Genomic DNA, 19,697 nt, shown 5'->3' on the forward strand with positions numbered 1-19,697 from the left:
TATGTATGCATTTGTGTAATAACATAAATATTTTCATTGCGATTTAAGGAATGTTGTTTATGATTGGCAAGTTTTATACAACATTTCAAAATGAAATATACTTAATAATAATGATTTTAACTAATTTAGGCTGAATTTAACGATTACTTTGAATTTCATTCAAGAAACAATTGTTGATTTGATGTTTCTTCGCAAAACCAGGTTTGCCATATTCGCATTTTATTGAAAAAAAAAGTGCTAAAAATTACTACTACAGAAAAGTTTTTTGACCGTTTCTAAAGCGTTTTTTTATATGAAGTTTTTACATTTCTTCAGAGCTTGATACTAAGCTTATACTTCATAATAGTGGTTTTAACTATTTTGGGATGAATTTAACGATTACTTTGAATTTCCTTCAAGAAACAATTGTTGATTTGATGTTTCTTCGCAAAACCAGGCTTGCCATATTCGCATTTTATTGAATAAATGTATTAAAAATTAGTACTAGATTTCTTTAGCGCTCCATACTAGCACTAGTCTAGTGCTAGTGCCACCAGATCCGATTTCGGGGTTAAAATTGGTATGTATGGATAGAGGAGGTTCTCCAGATTAAGAAAATATACATCTATAGTTGCCGCTGCTTTTTGAATTTTGAAATATTTGTTCAAAAATTCAACTATTTAAAATGCGTGTTTAGCCCATTTATAATGAATTTTATAGTTATATTTTAAACTTTTATGTCCAATAACACTTCATTAATTCGTTTATAATCATTTATTTTATATTAGATAGTGCTAAAATAAGGTTAAAATTTAGAATAGCATCCCCGGATTTCGGGGATAAAATGGATATCACTGGAAAGGTGACGTTTTTTTCCGCGCCGCGCTCCAAAAAAAATAACCATGGCAACCCTTTTCTTATTGTGCAAATGCAGAGAATTGTAACTAAATAAAATAATTAAAATAAAGCTTTATTTACAACATATATAGTGAAGTGTTAGTAAGTGAAAAGTGCATAATATAAGTGAAAAAGTTGTTCACAATATACAAATTACCAATGTAAAAGTTTCAATTTTTCAACTTTAAATGCAAATATCTTTTAAACTATAAGCCAGCGGCAACTATATATATATATTTTCGTGATCTGGACAACGTCACCTTTCCAGTGATACCCATTTTATTCCCGAAATCCGGGGATGCTATTCTAAATCCCAGCCGAAAATAACTTTAATTACATACCCATTTTAACCCTGAAATCGGGGGATGCTTTTCTAAATCGCAGCCAATTTAAATGCCCAAAAATTATTTCAATTAATAAAATTTATACTAAATATTATGAAACCAATTATATTATATTATACGTACATACATTCAATAAATCTTTCTAGAAAATTAAGATCTAAGCAATATTTTTTGAGGTTAAGACAGTCGGATTTATAGTTATGATTTTATTTCTCTAATGTATTGGCTTATTGACCATAAATCCGACTTTAAATTATATAAAATTCTGCCAGAATTTTTACGCAAACTAATAATATATATTAAGACCAACTAGTTTAACAAGTATATGCACGTGCTTTTACAATCATGACTATCTAATTTCACAACATAATTTGAACATTTCCATATTTGAATTTTCCATTTTTGAAGCTAGATGAATGTTATTTACTAATGCATTTAAAATTTCAATATATTTTAAATTACCAAAGGTCAACTCATGTAATTTCTTTTCTTTTTTTTTTGTTACTTTCATTACAAGCTTAAAAATTTTAATTTTTATTACAACTTGCGGCACAAATGGATGGAAGATATTTTCTTCTAAATAAACAATATACATATGTATACATATTTTACATTTGAATATAAACCAATTAGAATATTCCAGATATTCGCCGGCTAATACCGGTCCACATTATGTAATTCTTATAAGATAATTTTACTTACGTTGTTTTGTTTTCTCTGTCGTAAATAAGCTTTCAAAGTATTTATTAAGAAGTATTAAATGCCAATGTCAGTACACTAAAACGTGCAAAACACAAAAACTCAATAAATGCTTTAAAGTTCTAAGACAACCAGAAAAATCTGAGCACACCACGTTCGAATTAAAAGTACGACGAATGGAGTAAAGTTTTTTAGAGATAACCACACTCTTTATATACTAATAATCGACTTTAACCCTCTCGCTTAACATAAAAAATGGAAATTTACAATTACAAGGAGCTTATACAATACAGTTTTTGCTAATTATAGGAATTTACTCAAATTACCAAAGATATTAGAATGAATGAAATTGAGTTAATTTACAAATTTTTTGTTCGCTAATTCTCATATATTTTTTTAATCGCTAATATTTAAGCACCGTGAAAATAAAATTATGTATTTATGGAAGTCATTAATCAATATCGGCAGAGTTAAAAAATTTGCTTAAAACTTTTAAGAGAACGAATTGTTATTTATAATGACAGTCAATCTGCACTCCAGGTATCGCTTTAAATGTAATCGGCAATGATACTGGAGTGCACAGAAAATTTTAATGCTGCAGCTACAAGGTACTGCAATCCAGAACAAATCCGTTGGTGCAAGGGTATTGAGGGAAACGATAAGGATCACAATCTGGCTAAAATAGCAGCGATAAGGTATCTGTCGGTTCCGCGAAGAAGAAGTCTACTTACCAGGGAGACGCATCCGCTATGAATACACTTACCTTCATTACTCCAGTCACGTTATGTGGCTTTCCCTTGTATCGGATGAGATATAATATACATACATATCTATCAGAGATCTGCAACGAGTAATAAATTTTTGTTCATAATCGAGTATTCATGTACACGAATCGAACCGTTTGTCTACAAATCAGCTATAGAGAACAACTTTGAATCACTAGCGATCAGCTTATGAATGTTCGCATTATGAATTTTTCGCATTAGGAGAAAACACCTGTAAATGATTCATACTCATACTTCAATGATTGAAATTTTATATATGTTTTGCCACACATTATTCAAATCAATTCAGCAGAAAATTTACTGTACTCGTAGCTTACCAACAGTTACATATTCGTTCGATTCAATCAATCGTCGCAAGGCGATGAACTGACATGATACGATTTGAACCATACCGTTTACTCGATCGTGATGTGCTGAACACTTAGAGAGCGACACGACATGACTGTACGACATTGAACTGTAAATGGCGTCGTGAAGAATGCAAGAACATAAACATTTGTAAGAGGGCAGCGACATAACAATGGCCGGCATGTACACAAAACAACACAGCTGCCCATTTTGTATGTACACAATATCGTACTAACCATACTAACTTCAATGAAATTTTAATATTTTGTTCAAAGTGAAATTTTTTAAGCAAAAAATAAGTAATAGGTAAATTTATTTGTTTTAAATTATTAATTGTTATTACAAATGATAAAACAGAGCTATCGTCAGGTTTGTTAGAGCTTTGAATAATTTTACGTTTTACATATTAGTGGCATTCTCTCCTCTCTCCATTAAAAATATTTTTAAATTAGCGAGAGCGACAACTGAGAGCCTGCTGTCGCGTAGTCGTGCGGCTGTCTAAATAACTATGTCCATAGGAACGTGTGTATTTTAATATTTAAGAGATGTCGCTTGAAGTCTGTCGCTCTCCATGTGTTCAGTACATGAAGCTGAACAAATTCTTTTCTTCATAGATAACCTGATACCAAGAATGAGTCTTATCACACGAAGCAACTTTTGTTGCGGCAACTCTTGGTTTAGTGGCGAGGGGGCGACGAGGAGAGGGGAATCGCGCCAGAGTTTCCAGTGTCATTCAGCAACTCGCTTTGTGTTCTTATTCGTAACAGTTCGCTGCGACGTTTTTCGGCATTCGTAATTTCTTTCTTTCGTATTAGTACATAGTTGCATTTGCATTATCTTTTTTTGAAATTAATATTTTGAATATATTTAAAAAATTTAATTTCATCTTTTAGTAAAGTAATTTGCAAATATGTATACAAATATACATAATATAATATAAATATTTTAAAAAATGGAGTATGACAGAAAAAATCGAGATTAATTAACGATATTGTGTGATGTATGGATGAAGCCAGCCTGGGGGAAATTGATTCAGACGATAGTAAGAAGGGTGATATATCTTTGTTTTAATAAATAAAATGTATTTCTTAAATGACAGAGCTGATTAATATATGTATGTGATAAAGTGGCCCAAATACCTATAAGGAAAAAGAAGCGACAATGGGTTAAAGTAAAGAGTAGACAATGGGTTAAAGTAAAGTGAAAGAGAATGAGAAAAAAACTCGAGCAGAGTTGCGCAACACAAGTTGCTCGTGTGAAGGTAATGGGCGACAGCAAAAGAGAATCGCCCGAGAATTAGCAACTAAAGTTGCTTCATGTAATCGCAAACTTACCAAGAATGATAGAATACAAGATTACGACACTAGTTTACAGTTAGTTTTTTTCGGTTTAGCTCTTGACAATTCTTACAAAAACAAATACATTGCTCAACAATTTCGTGACGTAACAGTTTTGCGTTGAGAAGAAAAAGCATAGAAATGCATACAAATTGTAAACAGAAAAACAGAAATTTTGAAATTCCCAAAATAATATTAATTCATTCGTCTTTGCAGGAAAAATTTCAGTGGAATGTTTAGAATATTGTTGCGAGAAAATATGTACATAATTAGTTTTGGGCACATCCACAATAAATAGAGTAGCATGTGTGGAAATTGTTCAAATGAAGAAAACCAGTGTAAGTGTACTGTTGTATTTATTTAAATTTCTTAGCATAAATATATTAATTTTTTAAAATGAAATGTGCAGTGGCTTGTTGTTATAATTATTTTAAAAGTTGCCAAAAAATGGGTGTTATTTTGCAAAAGATATGATATATTTAATACTAAATTAATAATTTCACAATTCTTTTATCATAATTTCATAAATCTGATACATCTGAATTTATAATATATGTATAACGTCTTCTCCATTTGAATCACAACTTAATAGACAATTTTATTATCAATAGGCCGATATATTTCTTTAGAAATGATTAAAATCTTTTCACTCAACAATATTCAATCGCTTCACTAAAACTTTTCATTAAAATCGAAAGAATTAATAATATTTTGCGAATTTACAAAAGTGTTTACTTTTCTGTTTACAATTTGCAAGCCATTTGACAGTTTTTCACTCTTGTTCTTCTCAGAACGAGAGAACTGTGGGATGGCTCCTTACGTACAGCTGCAACCGAAACCATTGGTTTTCGGAGAATGTAAAAGAACAGCTGGTACGTCGAGGAGTGCCGTGTCGCAGCGGAGAGAAAACAGACTGCTTATCTCGCAACGTTACGATCAACCACAACACGTGCAGGATCAGATCTATCCGATACCGATAGTTGAAGAGGGAAGCGAGCCGCATTTGCAAACAGAAAAAGAGAGAGGACGAAATGCGTGAGTATGAAGAGCTTGACAACGACGAAAAAATGCGGCGGCTAACAGAAGGCTACAAGACCGAAGAATACTGTGCACAATCGGTGACGATGGAGCAGACGTTGATGCCCGACCATGAAGAAGTTCGAATAGCAAATACCCGTCTGAAAAACAATAAAGCAGCGGGGGCCGATGGATTGCCGGCCGTGCTATTCAAACACGGCGTCGAAGAACTGATAAGGAGCATGCATCAGCTTCTTTGTAAAATATGGTCGGACGAAAGCATGATCAACGATTGGAATTTAAGTGTGCTCTGTCCAATCCACAAAAAGGGAGATCCCACAATCTGCGTGGGATAAGCCTCCTAAACATCGCGTATAAGGTTCTATAGAGCGTATTGTGTGTCAACAAATGATATTGATATCATCGGCCTGAACACCCGCGTCGTTAGTTCTGCTTTCTCCAGACTGGACAAGGAAGCAAAGCAAATGGGTCTGGCAGTGAACGAGGGCAAGACGAAATAGCTCCTATCATCAAACAAACAGTCGTCGTACTCGCGTATTGGCTCTCACGTCATTATTGACAGTCATAACTTTGAAGTCGTAGATAATTTCGTCTATCTTGGAACCAGCGTAAATACCGGAAACAATGCCAGCCTGGAAATCCAACGCAGGGTAACTCTTGCCTTGTTCTGCGAAAGTTTTATGGTCCTTTGCGCGTTGGCCACGGCGAATATCGCATTCGATGGAACGATTAGCTGTATGAGATATATGACGATATTGACATAGTTCAGCGAATTAAAAGACAGCGGCTACTGTCTAGGTCATGTTGCCCGAATGGACGAAAACACTCCAGCTCTGAAAGTATTCGACGGAGTACCCGCCGAGGGAAGCAGAGGCAATAAAGAAGAAGAATAAGAAGATACAATATTCATTATCGTGTTATGAGTAACTCAAAATCTTTCAGAATTTCCTTTCATTTGATAATTCCAAGGATCAACCAGGGTTTTGTTTTTAAAGCACCGCCAACGCAGAAAGGATTTGTGCGCGAAAGAACTGAAGACGCCTCGGTGGTGGGCCGACCAGGCTTATTTTTTTAGACCGCCAACGCAAGAGGGAGTTCTATGCGAAAAGACCGAAGGCATCCCTGTGTTCAACCGACCAGGATTATTTCTTTGAATGGCGGTCGAAAGCCTCCAAGCAGGAGGAAAATCTACGCGGGAAACTAATAATATGTAAATTATTTCCTGCCATTGGGGTAGTATTTAATTTCTTTTGGTTCCTTTGTAAAATATAGATAAGGTAACACTGATTATTTGTTTGAATGCAACCCTTTTGTTATTGTGTGAACAAAAAGAATTGAACAAAAGTTAAATATTAAATAAAAGCTATTTTTGCCCTATTAAATATAAAATAAATGGGTAGAAACGAATTAGTGAAGTATTAGTGAATATAAAAGATAAAAATACAAGTGTAAAATGAGACACGCACTTCAAATAGTTGAATTTTTGAGCTTTAAATGCAATGCAAATATCTCAAAAACCATAAGTTATCGGAAATTATATACATATATTTTTTTATATTCTTTTATTATTTAGAATATTTTTTCAATGCCATTGTTTTAGTCCCAACTTGCTGAATAAGTTGTCATCAATAACAACTGCCTAAGCACAGGTTAAAATACAAATAATTTATATGTTATTTCTTGTTATATCTGTATTCAATTATTTTAATAATTTATACTACACAGAGAAAAGTTGTCGAGAATAAAATTTCAAAAGCACAGTAATTTCAGAATTACTTTTTAAAGACGCCAGTGCTCTCCATTTCAAATACAATTCTTATGTCCACAGAAGATATGCAAATGTTTTGTATAAATGCGTGTGATGGGTTTCGCCGCCTTTCCGATAAGACGAAGGGGAATGTTTCCTTACCATTAGGAAGAGTACCATTTATGCTTTCGCTTTTTTTTTTTGAATTTCTTCATAAAGTACAATTTGAAGTTGGAGTATTGAGACGTGAGTAATCAATCTTTAATAAAGGAGTGGCCAAAAAGTTAACAACTTGTTCAAATTTGTCATAGTATTTGAAACAGCAAGTGAATTATATTTGTAAGTAATTACATTAAGCATATTTCATGTAATTTAAAATAGGTAGAAATTAGTTATTGCCGGCGTTTTAGTTTCTCTTTAAAATGACAAACGCTTTTGTATAAACATAAGTAACTTGAATTACATACATATATAATGTACGTTTATAGTGAATATATTTATTATTTTATTTTCATTTATAAAATTTATTACAAAGGTTGAGTTATATACATTCAAACTTCATACATACATTTATATTGTTAGCGTACTTTTATGAAATATTTGTATTTACATACAAATGTACATCTGCTATATGTAGCCGCAAACAAAGTATTACCAAAAATGTATGTATGTACATATATCACGACGAAATTAGAATTTAATTGGAATTGCAATTGGACCACGGAAACAGTCTATTAAATTATATGCTTTGTTGTGTTTTTTTTTCTCATAAAGTGTAAAAAATCGTTGAGCTCAAGAGAAGGACGGACGTTCTTCGAAACAAAGGAAATCGAATAATCATGGTATTAAGCAGCTTAACAGTTTGAAGATTATATTTTACTGTTACATTTATTGTAATTTAAAAAAACAGAAATATCAAGTAAATTGAAAAATAAATATAACTAAACTTTTATTGCTTACCATATTCATATGTATGTATGTAAAAGGTATGTATCTATCAGCATGCATATGTAGATACGTATATACTAAATATGCATACATAATTAGGTATGTGTTTTGTTGTAAAAGGCAAAATAAATGCAGTGACTTATTCTTAGTCATCAATATTTAATATGAAGAAAAACACAATTGCACGTATTATCGAAGTTGATGCTGATAACAGTCGGTGATTACATATTCGTATGGTGGATCGTATTTTTTTTTAATATTCGGTTGAAATATATACAGTATAATTAGTTTTTACAAATTTCATCTCGAATTAAGAAAAATGTATCTTTTAAACACTCGCTACTTAGCCCTAAGTTTGTAAATAGGTAGTTTTATACCTAGACTTTTTTTATGACATTATGTTTGCCAAAAATACTGAATTATATAATTTAACTCAAATAAAAAGTTGCTAATTAGTTTTGAAAATTGAACGGAATTTACTATACAGCCATGGTCACGCAAATAAATAGTACACTTATTCATAAGAAGCAATAAGCGCTAATATAAATGACAAAGATCTTTAAAAGAGTAAAAAGAGATTGAAATATGATTACTTGTTTATTAATTTATTCATTTAAGTAAAAAAATAGCAAATAGAAATTCACGAATAATTAGTATTATTTGAAAAACTTGAACTCCCTCTAAAATGTGCCTCATTTAAACGTCTTCAAGTAGTCTTTCCCGACTACAGTGATTACCGCTGCCCATTTCCACTCGAAATAAATCACTTTATCATAGACAACCTTAATTAGGAATAAAAATTCACTCCTTATAATTTTTATGCAAACAAAACTTAACTTTCTAAAAATGTGCTATTTGGGCGACCAAGCCATTTTAGAGGGAGTTCAAGATTTTTGTCTATTGTATAAGCGCTCATTGTTGCTTATGACCAAGTGTGCTATTTGCTTGACCTTAACTTTATCATTAGCAATTTATTTCCATCATAGAATCAAATGAAAGTATACTGCCATATAGGTTTTTAATTAATAACAGTTAACTGGAATATAACTAGTTAATACTGAAATCTCTATTACGATATTTTTAAATATGAATTAAAGACTTAAACAACTCGAATAATTTGATATTTTTAGATTAAAAAATGGCATCGCCTGCACTTAAAGACCTCCCAAAAGTAGCTGAGAATTTAAAAAGTCAACTTGAAGGCTTTAATACTGATAAACTAAAGAATGCTAGTACTCATGAAAAAATTGTGCTTCCTACTGCCGAAGGTAAAATATTAATAAACAAATATATAATCGAAAAATTAATTATGTTTCTGCTTTGTCCCACTTTTATTAGATGTGGCCGCCGAGAAAACTCAACAATCTTTAATTTCTGGCATTGCAACTTTTGATCCATCAAATTTAAAGCACACTGAAACTAATGAAAAGAACCCCCTACCGGATAAGGAAGGTAAGTTATTTAAGTGGTTCATAAAATATTTTAATTACAATTTTTGATCATATAACACTTGCATATGCACATAGGTTACAAATTATGTTGCAGGTAAAGGCAAGTTTAGTATTCTTATATTATGTAACAATTCTTCAAAATTATGTGTTAAAACAAAGCACTTTTATAATTTCTGTTGGCTGCGGCTGCTTTATTACGAAAAATGTAGTTAGTTTAGTGTTCGTAAATGAGTTGTGTTGGTCGCAATTCTTATTTATTTCGTAAAGATTTGATAATTATTCGTTTTCAGACTTACAAGTTTTGTAACTTCTAATTTTTTCGTGACTAGCGGTGTCTACGTCAATAAAGAAGAAGAAGAATTAGGTTTGATCGAAAAAAGGCGTTATAAGTATTTATAGTATTATTTTATACAAATCAGTTTTTTTATTTATACATTCCACTATTGCATAAATTAACACACAAGTGTTTGATATTCTACTTATACTTATTATTTATTAATAACAAACAATCTGATGTAACATTTTCAGCAATCGATCAAGAAAAGGAAAAGAATCAACTCATTGCTGGCATTGAAAATTTTGATTCTAAAAAGTTGAAACACACTGAAACGTGCGAGAAAAATCCATTACCAACGAAGGAAGTCATTGAAGAAGAAAAGAAGGCTTAAAAGAATATCCGATGAAGCATTCATATAACTTTATATTGAATGCTTATTTTATTACTCATTCCTAATATAAAATATTATTGAAAGAGACACTTCCTTGTGAGAAGAATTTTATAATTTTTGCATATTTATAATAAAAGATAAAAATAATAAAAAAAAACATTCATATGTGTATGAATGGTTAACAAGGGTTAATGGTTATCTGTAGAATATTACATACTTTCAAATAATTATATATTTAAAACAATAAAGGAAGGGCTAAATTCAGGTGCAACCGAACATTTTATACTTTTGCAACTTGCAAGAATCAAAGCCAGGGAACTTCTTTAAGGGGTAAAATCTATCATATTGAGTAAAGTATGCCGGGTGTTCGAAAATCCTGATATTAGTTATATAGAGGCTAGAGCAAGTTTTCGTAAAAGAATTATCTATTTTATGTACAAAGATAAACTGTTAATAATAAAACACGCTTTCTTATTTTCATGGGGGTAACTCACTATGCGGTACGAAGTCACTCCGTACAGGGTGGCGAAAAAGTCAGAAAATGATCAGATGCTATAAATTTTGCGATTGACCTCTAATGTCAGTTCTGTTTTGACATTTGTGTGGTTAACACATACGAAATACACGTAAATAAACAATGGTACGCTACACTGCGTGCCACAATCGATATGCTGAAGGATGCATTTCATCGGCGCCTAATCTCCCGTTTTTACGATTGGCACTGGCCAGCAAGATCGCCTGATTTGTCCGCTCCAGACTTTTTTTGTGGGCTTTTTGAAGTCGCGGGCTTATATCAACAAGCCTCAGACTCTTGCAGCTCTTAAAGACAATATCCGTCAAGAGTGGGAGGACCTGTCGCCGGAAGTTCTGGCCAATGTGATGGAAAAGGGCTCAAATGACAACTGTGGCGGCGGCCATTTACATGACATTATATTCTTGACTTGATTAAAAAAATTTAAAAAACGTAAGTGAAACTAATCCATAAGCAGAATCAAAGTTTTTAAATTTTTAAAAAAGTTTTTCTTTTTTCAAAAAACATCGGAAGGTAATTTTTGCGCCACCTGTTATATGAGGACTAGGGGAAGTATTGGTCCGATTTAACCATTTTTTGACATAGAAAAATACTATTAAAAGAGAAGAATTATCCTTTCATTTCAGTTGCGACGGTGATCAAATTTGAAAGTAGTCCCCTCCCGCTGCAATACACTTCGCCAACGAATTTTCCAGTCATCATAGCACTTATTTGTATTTTGTAAAAAACTAAAATTTTTACAATTTTTCTGAAAAAATGGTTCATATGATACAAGATCACGCTTATGTGTCTCAGAGAATGCTTCTCTACATTCTTTGTGTGACTTTGCATATTTTTCTTCAAAGCATTTCTCTTTATTCATTCTCGCATGAATTCAGACGCTTTACATATATTTCTGCCATTGCACATGCTCAATTCTGCTAAATAACAACGAGAATGGTGAAATTCCGTGTCGCAATTTTATAAGCTCTGTTAACCGTCCAATCGAACATCATACAGAATTCAATTTGCACCTTCTCTATGTTTTAAGTTCTCTGACTGATCTTCCGTCTATCACAACATAATCGATCTGGTTGGTCGATTTTCGATCCGGAGACAGCCAGGTAGCTTGATGTATTTTCTTGTGCTGGAATCTAGTACTACAGATAACCATATTTCCGCACCCGGCGAAGTCGATCAGTCTCAACCCATTTGGGGATGTTTCCTCGTGGAGGCTGGATTTACCGACTGCCGTGTTTATTTAAATGGATAGTTTTTGGCAATTCTTACTATAGTAGCGCCTGTAGGCGCATCCGTTTTACGTGGTCTTGGCTTTCGAATCCTGTCTTTGACACATAAGTACTTGGGAATTCTCCATACATGATTTGATTGCGTTGTATAATTTTTTAATACATGTTCCAAATTATTCCCCTTTCTTCTATTGAAGTATGCTTTCCGGATCCCATTTTGTATTATTTCTTTCACTGAAATACTTATTAATATTTATTTTTCATCAACACAAAAAATTATGTTCCTAAATTAAAATCTGCGGCAGTACTACTTCTGCGAAGTTATCTGTGCCATTTATGTGTCCACTGAAAATCAGCAATGACTACGCGTAATTGATAACGGTAAACAAAAAGCAAAACATAACGGAATATTTGGGCAGTACAGTACAACTGTACTACAGTAACACTAAATTGAATGAGAAATTTTTACATTTTAAACAACTTTAACTTAAACAAGTTTAGCATTTATATGAAATTAAACTTTGTGCCATTTATGTGTCCATAGCTGTATATGCTTCTAAACATACGGAAATGTTTTGTCTAACATTCATCAAATGTAATTGCAAAATCGACGGCTAAAACCCAGATAGTACACTTAAGAAAACACAGACTTGATCGTTTTTTTGTGTGATTTGATTTTATATTTTTGAAGAAAAAAATGTTCGAATGATTCTTACATGAATAATGAACACATGCTTATGTTTTGAAATACAATTTTTTTTTATTTATGAATTGTTGCGACTTTTAACATAAAACGATAAGCCTATGCCCGTCCCGAAGTTCCAAGCTACCTCATCACCAATTTTCAACCAAATCAGTTCAGCCGTTCTTGAGTTATAAATATGATTTTGCACCGTTAGGACCCTGTCCAGGACTAAAGGAATACCCGTGCAAATTTTCACGTCTTTCCGTCCTGAGATTCGGGCGTAATGTGAGGACATACAAAAAAAGGCGTATAATTTTTATATACTTACATATATTTCGATAACTTTGGTTTGACTTTACGATATATTTGAAGGATATGAATTTAGAAGCAAAAACTCCTTCAACAACGACCAAAACTTGGAAACGACAACTGGAATAGGACCGAATGTCAAAAACTACTTACTGCAGGTGATTAAAGATCTATTTTGATATGTACTAGTTGGCCTAGAGACTCATCCTGAAAAAAATTACAATTACGTCTTAAATTTGGAGTGGAAAAAGTTCCTTCCCCAAGTTTAAGCAGTTGCTGTGGAAAATCACCATCAGTGATTCCATGAAGATGACCTCTCATATTCGTCCGCAATTTTATATTTTCAAAGTCCATAAGGGCGACGATATTAAGCATGCTTTGATGATATCTGCTCGTGCACCTCCGTTAGTCACAGGAAGAGTCTGTCGGAAATCTCCAGCAAATACAAAAGGTATCCCGCTCATGAGAGAAAAGGAGTTTCTAAGGTATTTTAATGTTCTGTTTATGGAGCATTCATCCCACATAATCAATGAGGCGTCTTGCAATTAACCAAGAGGCTCATTTTTTTGGATAGAACATATTGATTTCGCCTTTTCCATTCTTTAGAAGAGTTGCAGCAATTCCTAACGAAGCAACTGCTATCGCTATCTTCCCAGAGTGTCTTATTTTAGCAAGTATTAAATTTTCAATAAACGTCTTGCTAGTGCCTTGCGCATCGAAAAAAAAATGTTGTTTTGTTATTACTCGTATTCACGCTATAACTCCCGCCCTTATCAGTGTGCTACAGCTGAGCTAAATGTTAAATAACATTCTCTGTGTAAATTTAACATTCTCTGTTATAAGTAAAGATTTTTTTTTGAATTTACGCTCGTAAGTCGGTTAAAAATGAATATTTTCTGAATTTTTTTTACCAACCATCCTTATTGAATTACCCTGAAAGTGGCTCAGGCCATTTTTCAATTCATTCAACGGTTTAGTCAGCTATAGCGAACAGACAAAACCCAACTTATTTTTATATATATAAGACGTATGTAACCAATTTTAATTACAAAAAAATACACTTTACTGTTTTTATATATAATACTTGTAAAAATTTGCATGCACAAAGTTATGTTTTTCTAATCTTTCGTGCCTTATACTTTATTGTCATCACGAAATGGATGAAATAATTATATATGTATGTAAAGAAAACTTGGGTAAATTTTATATGCTCAAATATGCGGTTATGAGGAATGTGGAAGTCTGCTTACAAGCTTTATTGCTCATCCTTGTCTTTGGCACCGTGTTTAAGAATTCTGGTGAACTCTATATAATCAAACAGACCATGTTTGATAGGTGCTTCACGATACATTTCGTCGACCTGAAGATATACAAAACAATTATATTCAATTAAATATAAAATTGATGTAAATCGCATAATGTAGAAAAATTGTAATTTAATTAGAAAACTAAACAAATAAATAATAGTAAAAAGCTATTTACATCCTCATCGGTGAAACGATCTCCCATTGTGGTCAATAGTTCGCGCAATCGATCCTCGGGTAATACACCGTTATTTTCCTCATCAAAGCATCCAAAAGCATTTTTTATTACATCTTCCGGATCTGTTCCTTGCAGGCGTTCTCCAAATAAGGTAAGGAACATAGTGAAATTTATAGGTCCAGGTGCTTCGTTCATCATCGCTTCTAAATACTCGTCTGTCGGATTTTTTCCAAGAGAAGCTAACATATCATGCAAATCCTCTTTTTCAACGAAACCGTCTCTATTCTGATCGATCATATTAAAAGCTTCCTTAAACTCGGCAATTTGGGCCTGATCGAACATAGCGAACACATTTGATGTGGCGCGTTGCGCTCGCTTTTTTGTGGTAGCGCGACGACCAGCGGTTTTACGAGAAGACATTGTTAAAGCAAAAAAATCTACAAAACAAAAAAAAAGCAGAATATAATTCTTAAACGGATGATGAAGAGTGGGTCACTTATGTAAACTAACAAATTTACATCAGCATAGCATTGAATTGAGTAAGTTTTGTGCAAACAATTAAAAAGAAAATAGTTCTTAAAAAAAATTATGAGTTAGCAAAGTAGGCCGTTTGTGTGAAAATAATTTTTTTTTAAATGTCCACAAATTTTCAAAATTGATTGGCATTGTCGGGACAAACTGTCTACTAACTTATGTTCAAATTGTTTGATATTGAATCCATTCCGATTCATTCTTGTTTCGTATCTTCTTATTGCTACTTTTAAAAATTTAATGTTCTTGGGCAAATTTCAGCAGTGCTCTTATGTTTGGGCAACAACATTGAGACGTCTTCGTACGAGTAACCTGGATGCGCTAAACTCAAATGTCCCAATTATTTCAGCCACAATCTCTGAGGAAGGTTTGATAAAATCGCACTTGCTTTTTCTGATAATGTTTCTATAAGCATGTTCAGTTGTTTTACGTGCAAGAGCTTTGAGGATTTTTTATAAAGTGGGATAACTTTTATAATAATTTATGGTAAGGAACAGCAAATAAGTAACCATGAAACGGCTGCTGTAACTGATTATTGTGATGTACTTATTTCATCAAACTAAAATCTGATTTGAATAATTTATTTGAAAAATGTGGCATTTCTCTGTCCATGACCGTGTGTCCCGCGGTAAGGCATGCCTGTCGTAGGAGGCGACTAAAATCCAAATGCACTATGTCTGACATTCACATGTCTGGTTTATTGAATGTCAGCATAGTGTAATGTCAGAAAAGTGCTATATTGAGATGCTATCATATTCTTTAAATGGGTTTGCGATTATATAACAAACACTAAATGGATTTGACGGACAACACATCATACAGCCGGGTTCTTAAGAGCTCCTCGGAGTTCTTAGGGGCTCGACTGGCAGTAGCGCGAGCTACAGGTCACACCAAAGACCAAAACATGGTACCACGGGGAGCAGTTTGCCCTTGGAGTTCGCTCCAATCTGCTCATTGGGTCTTGGCCCTTTGGGGAGATTCGTGGTGGCTGTGGTTTAAACCTAAATGCAGGAAGGGCAATAGTCCAATGTGGAGTCGCACTGCGGCCGGGTGCCGGACCCAGAGTACGGCAAAGGTTTTAGATGGGCCTCGAACCCGACCAAGGTGGCTAGGGTGTTTCCTTTGGTTTTCACCCGAACTGATTGGCGGCACTCATACCTTACTTTCTTCCAGAGTGTAGTGTTGTGCATGCACTTACACTTTGGGGCGCTGATCAACGCATTAATTTGATCTATGTGCTACTAGCAATAGATAGCGCCGTGGATTTGAGCCTTCGTAGGCAGATACCCACGTAAAACACATTGACAGTTGTCCATGACCGTGTGTATGTATCTAGACAACAAATATATTACCTCCTTCGCTTGAACAACAGATGTTATTTTAGTTTTTTATACATCGCTTATTAAGATCCTATTTGGGTGTCAAGGCACAAGTTAATTTTCATTGAAACAATTCAACGACAGGCCCAGGAAACCTGTTTCAAAGGGTTGCATGCAAAGAGTCCATAAGAGCGGGGAGTTGTCGCATGCATGTCCTATATTTGTTATGTAAGTGTAATTCTAGATTCGCGAGGCAACTCGAGGTCTTCGTCTGCAATAAGTCTGCAAATACTCCACTCACTGGAAATCGAAGAAGTATTTAATTTTACTACTGCGATTAATGTTCTTCCGTGCCTGAAGGTAGTTTTGCCGGGGTATTGTTGATTGTCGTCGACGTAATCAAGGAATGATCTCTTGATATCCTAATAGTTTTATATTGAACTTTTAGCAATTTAGCGTTATGTTATATAAAATCAGTTTTTTTTTAATGATTATTGTTAATCAGTTAAATATTTTTAAAACAGGCTGAGTTTCACTAATTTTGTTTGATCTGCCAAATCTACTCTCATTACGCTTTAGCAGTCCTCAAAACAAGCTAATTACAAACTTCGCCCGTTAAAACATTTTTGAAATGATGTTGAATTTACTCACAAAAAAGTTGCATGCCAGTTAAAATATTTTCGATAATGCATATTTTTTACTAGCTACGATTTACCGGCATTTGTGTATACAACTTATTTCTGTATTTCAGGTTGTAGCCACACATTTTCACATAACGACATATAATTTTTATGACCTTATTAGGAAATATAAATAATGTATATATGTATATATTAATGTTTATGGTTAGTTGACTTACTGTACTTGCATCAATATGTTTATATACATGTGTCGAATTAGTCATTCGCAATTTGGCCATGCTGGCACATATGGTCATATTTGGAAATTAAAACTATATACATACTATATATAGCAAATAAAGCTATACAATTTAATTGACAAAGTTAGCTTTAAGATAAGGAGAAAACTTGAATCAACATTCAGTATTTTATTGATTGTTTTTCACCTAGTTAAATTTTCCTACTAGTATAATGAAAAAACTTCTTGACAGAATTATAAGGACAAAAAAAAAACAATTGAAACCCAAAAATGTACACAAAATAAGCTGCAAAAAAGTAGATATATGTTCAATTTTAAGAATGAAACAAAATATTATGTTTTCATAATTGCAACAACTTCATTAGGATTTATAACGATTTTAACCAATAAGAAGTAATTGCAAGTACCATATAAAATTAACTTAGTTCTCTAATGATTTTAAACAAAAACAGCAATACGATTTTCGAACTTTAAACAGGTCAATATGGACTTGCAAAAATTCATTAAAACAGGTAAATGTCACTGCCAACAATGCAAAAAACTTCAGTCGACCTAAATGGTTCGAACATTTTCCATTAGACAAATATTTTTCACTTTAAGAAATACATTTGTGTACATTGTGTACAAAACATTAATATTCAATTAAAATATTATAAACACACACACACATTTTAAAGAAATACTCCACTATCTTGAGTATTACTTACTACCAAATAGTAGAGAATTTATTAATTTATTTAAAAACAAAGACTGCTAGTTAACCAAATATGTAGAAATTTATATTATATACTTTAATTCTTTATAAACGAATGATCAAATAAGTATGATTCATTTACTGATAAAAGATGAGTTTCTTTTATCGATACTACTTCATACTCAATAAAGCTGATGCACACTATACAATCGGATTTACGATTTGCACAGATCTTTACAAAATGTAATTTAAGGTGGCCATACACGAGACATATCTACGTTCGATCGATATGTGTTCGATTGCGAACTATATTCGCTGTTTGAAGAACGAACGCAAAATGGTGTATGACGAAACGATTTCATACTGATCGAACGCATATGCGTGTCGTGTGTGGCCACTTTTAAGGCCTAACTATAATATACATACGGTGTCGTATGTTACTGTCAAAAAATTATCGAAAAGCCTGTCAAATGCATGAGGAACGGAGGGTAGACTTTTGAATGATTATATGCAGAAGATAAAAATATCAATAAACAATTTGTGTTTTGATTTTATATTTCGTTTGGGTTTTGCAATACAGAAATGAATAGAAAATTAAAATATTTAAGAAGAATTAAAATGCTTACTTCTGTTTTGGACGGAATATGCATATTAACAAAAATTAGAGAAATTAAAAAAGAATTCGGTCATATTCAGTGAGAGAAATAAACAGAAAGAGTTTCTTTTAACAATTCCGATAAATTCCTTTTCTTTGTTTGTGCGATAGAAATAAAAGACTTCTCGTTTGACGTACAAACATTTATTTTTTTGAATTAAATTTTGTATAAAACATTCGTTAACCTCCATCTTCAATTTCAAAATGATGCATCTGTTGACAAAAAGCGAAAACAGCTAATTTCGTAGGGAAAATGCGATCACTTTCGCATTTTTCTTAAGCAAATGTCGTTTGAAAAAAACTTCACGAAACTTGATGTATCGTATATTAGAGTTGCAAAATACAATCTGTGTGTTTTCGGACAGTTGCTTACGCTGGCTTAAGCTAGCTTATTCACATTATTGTTAGGCCTTTAGAGTACCATCAATAATCAATAATTTACCAAATTTGAGTAGGCAACACTGCTCAAAAATAGCCGATTTTGCTATTTTTTGAAAGATGTCGCTTCAAGTCTGCTGCCTCCTTTGCGTTTATAGCATCAGAGGTGAGGTAAGCAGTTTTATATTGCTAATTAAATTGTGTGCAAGTATATTAACAAAAACAAAGTTTATTTTTTTGAGATGACAGAAAATAAACAAAGCACAGTTCGCTGCCCATTTTTCCAATATTCTTAACTTTCTCGCACACTTTTTCCGCATTACAATCAATTATTGCTTTTAATTTCACTCCATTATCTTTTTCCTTAGATAATAATAAACGAATTTTTTCGTTAAATTTATATTGATTTTCCAAAAATACCGAAATTTCTATTAATAATTTTTCTTATTAATTTTTATTTCACTTTTTTTAATAAATAAACAAATTTTACTATCAGCTGTCTGTCACCATAAAATTGCAATGCGCATTTGCGTTGCTTAAGGCGCATTAATTTTGCTCGTCTGTCAGGGCTATTAGGATCCAGCTCTCAAGAAATGTAAGAACTTCTTATAAAAAAACGCTTAAGAAATGGTCAAGATAATTTCCTGCAGTAAATTTTCTTGTGCTAGTATGCAGCTCTAAAGTAATCTAGTACTAATTTTTATTAAATTCTTTCAATAAAATGCGTATTTGGCAGTCATGGTTTTGCGTCCAGTTCTATGCA

The 19,697-nt window shown here is 32.8% G+C and overlaps 2 protein-coding genes across 3 annotated transcripts; one reads left to right on the top strand and one right to left on the bottom strand.

Annotated features, from left to right (window-relative positions):
* Window positions 1-7,426: 7,426 nt before the first annotated feature.
* LOC120775676 (thymosin beta) lies at window positions 7,427-10,347 on the top strand. Its single transcript, XM_040105967.1, has 4 exons — window positions 7,427-7,513; window positions 9,253-9,390; window positions 9,461-9,574; window positions 10,102-10,347. Exons 2-4 carry the CDS (start codon window positions 9,261-9,263, stop codon window positions 10,239-10,241), a joined length of 384 nt encoding a protein of 127 aa, XP_039961901.1. The 5' UTR covers window positions 7,427-7,513; window positions 9,253-9,260; the 3' UTR covers window positions 10,242-10,347.
* Window positions 10,348-14,052: 3,705 nt separating this feature from the next.
* Window positions 14,053-18,031, bottom strand: LOC120774963 (myosin regulatory light chain sqh). Of its 2 annotated transcripts, none has more exons than XM_040104851.1 (3): window positions 17,915-18,031; window positions 14,479-14,915; window positions 14,053-14,356 (listed from the first exon to the last, which is right to left on the bottom strand). In XM_040104851.1, exons 2-3 carry the CDS (start codon window positions 14,896-14,898, stop codon window positions 14,252-14,254), a joined length of 525 nt encoding a protein of 174 aa, XP_039960785.1. In that variant the 5' UTR covers window positions 14,899-14,915; window positions 17,915-18,031; the 3' UTR covers window positions 14,053-14,251. The 2 variants fall into 2 exon arrangements, with proteins under 2 accessions (XP_039960785.1, XP_039960786.1); XM_040104852.1 differs by lacking the exon at window positions 17,915-18,031 and adding an exon at window positions 17,876-17,894.
* Window positions 18,032-19,697: the final 1,666 nt, after the last annotated feature.

This window comes from Bactrocera tryoni, chromosome 4 (assembly GCF_016617805.1).
Source record: "Bactrocera tryoni isolate S06 chromosome 4, CSIRO_BtryS06_freeze2, whole genome shotgun sequence".
Taxonomy (NCBI): domain Eukaryota; kingdom Metazoa; phylum Arthropoda; class Insecta; order Diptera; family Tephritidae; genus Bactrocera; species Bactrocera tryoni.

Bases quoted from the DNA above. Each gene is read 5' to 3' on its own strand.
- LOC120775676 (XM_040105967.1), top strand. From the start codon at position 9,261: ATGGCATCGCCTGCACTTAAAGACCTCCCAAAAGTAGCTGAGAATTTA. The intron at 9,391-9,460 runs GTAAAATATTAA...CACTTTTATTAG, and splicing joins TGTGCTTCCTACTGCCGAAG to ATGTGGCCGCCGAGAAAACT. The intron at 9,575-10,101 runs GTAAGTTATTTA...TAACATTTTCAG, and splicing joins CCCCCTACCGGATAAGGAAG to CAATCGATCAAGAAAAGGAA.
- LOC120774963 (XM_040104851.1), bottom strand. From the start codon at position 14,898: ATGTCTTCTCGTAAAACCGCTGGTCGTCGCGCTACCACAAAAAAGCGA. The intron at 14,357-14,478 runs GTAAATAGCTTT...GTATATCTTCAG, and splicing joins ATCGTTTCACCGATGAGGAT to GTCGACGAAATGTATCGTGA.